At 35.4% G+C, this 1,868-nt stretch overlaps 1 protein-coding gene across 2 annotated transcripts in view; it reads left to right on the top strand.

Moving 5' to 3' along the window:
* The window catches only part of TRPC3 (transient receptor potential cation channel subfamily C member 3), a 51,182-nt gene that overhangs the window by 40,910 nt on the left and 8,404 nt on the right, over positions 1–1,868 (top strand). For both annotated transcript variants that reach the window (XM_015825948.1, XM_015825949.2), the window contains one exon: positions 762–971. In XM_015825948.1, coding sequence (XP_015681434.1) covers positions 762–971 — 210 coding nt within the window. The remainder of the gene's footprint in view (positions 1–761; positions 972–1,868) is intronic.

Below are 1,868 nucleotides of genomic sequence, written 5' to 3'. Positions count from 1 at the left end.
TGGCTTTTTCAGCAAGCGGACCTGGCCTAGGGAGGATTTTATACTGGGTTCATTTTAAGGAATTCGAAATAACACAACTTTAAAATTTGGTTTAATTCGGTTTTACAGGGGGGGATTGTATATATGCCTTTGTTTTAAATATGTTGTGAGCCGCCCTGAGTCCCGTCGGGAGAAGGGCGGGATATAAATTAAATTAAATTAAATTAAATAAATAAATAAAAAGGTTAAGAATCACTGATATAGCCAATCAATTTCCCTATATCAATTTTTTCTTGTTTTTTTTGTTAGATATATAATTTTTAAGATGTACTACCTAGCAATCAAATTAAGGTGTGGATTAATATAAATAAAATTATTTTTCTATTGTTTTATCAAAAGCCGTCAGTTGTTTAATGGAAGATAATAAAAAACTTAACTTGTTTTGCCTAAGCCAGGGGTAGGCAACCTTGGCTCTTTTATGACTCGTGGACTTCAACTCCCAGAATTCCTAGCTGAGCCATACTGGCTCAGGAATTCTGGGAATTGAAATCCACGAGTCATAAAAGAGCCAAGGTTGCCTATCCCTGGCTAAGCTTTTGGAAGTGCCTAAAATATACTTTTCTATAAATAGAGATTTTTTTCTGGCAAAACAGTAGATCTAGATATTTACATTTATAGTTAGACTAACAAAATTCTGAAAAGATGAGAAAGTAGCAGCATTTACTTCATAATAAAAAGAAGAAAATTACTTGTGAGTGGAAAATGTTTTGTTTCTGACACAGGATGACAGTGATGTGGAGTGGAAATTTGCTCGCTCCAAACTTTGGCTATCGTACTTTGATGATGGAAAAACCCTACCACCCCCATTCAGCCTTGTACCAAGTCCCAAATCGTTCTTTTATTTCTTCATGAAGATCATTAAGTTATTGAGGTGCAGAAGGAAAAGATTACAGAAAGACATGGAAATGGGAATAGGTAACTCAAAATCCAGGGTAGGTTTAGTTCTTTTATTTATATATATTATATGTTTATTTTATTTTTGTTTAATTTGTTGAATCCTAAATTATGGTTTTCATGTAAAAGACATGCTTTCTTGCTTTAAATTCTGCATATTTGCAATGTTAGTATCTGGTCATATCCATTTATCCACCTAAATGAGTGGAAAAAAAGACTAGAGGTAGTCCTCACCTAATGACCACATTTGGGCCTGGAATTTTGGTCATAAGTCATTGTTGTCGTTAAATGGGTCACCACATAACTTGACTTGATTTTACAATTATTTGTACGATGGTAGAAAAGCAAATCACCATGATCATTGAGTAAACCACGTGGTTGTTAACCATGTTTATTAACCACGTGATTACAGGGTTGTTAAGCAAATCTATTCTCCTGAATGAACATTTTTTACTGGAAAACTAGCAAAAATGTTGTAAATCGTGGTCATGTGACTGTAGAATGCTGCAACCGGTTGTAAATGCAAACTGGTTGTCAAGTGCCTGAAATGCTGTTCTGTGACTGTGAGGGTGTGTGTGCGGCAGTCGTAACTTTAAGGATGGGTTGTAACTTTGGAGGGGCGGTATCCTGTTGTAACTTCAAACAGTTGGTGTAAGTGAAGAGTACATATAGTGGACCTTCAGTGGCTATGACTCTTCATCAACTCATAATGTAGTGACCACAAGGGGCAGTGAAATATAGAGAGTTAAGATTTACATTGTCTATCACTGTCCTGCTCTTTGTCTAATCTCAGTTTTATTTATGGTACAGATAGTCCTCGACTTACAACCACATTTGAACCCATAATTTCTGTTGTTAAGTGAGACATTTGTTAAACGAGTTTTGCCCCATTTTACTACCTTTCTTGCCTCAGTTGTTAAGTGAATCACTGCATT

This window comes from Protobothrops mucrosquamatus, unplaced genomic scaffold, assembly GCF_001527695.2.
Source record: "Protobothrops mucrosquamatus isolate PMUCROS unplaced genomic scaffold, P.Mucros_1.0 scaffold2887, whole genome shotgun sequence".
In the NCBI taxonomy this organism is placed as follows: Eukaryota; Metazoa; Chordata; class Lepidosauria; order Squamata; family Viperidae; genus Protobothrops; species Protobothrops mucrosquamatus.
This window is presented reverse-complemented; position numbering and strand designations above follow the sequence as displayed.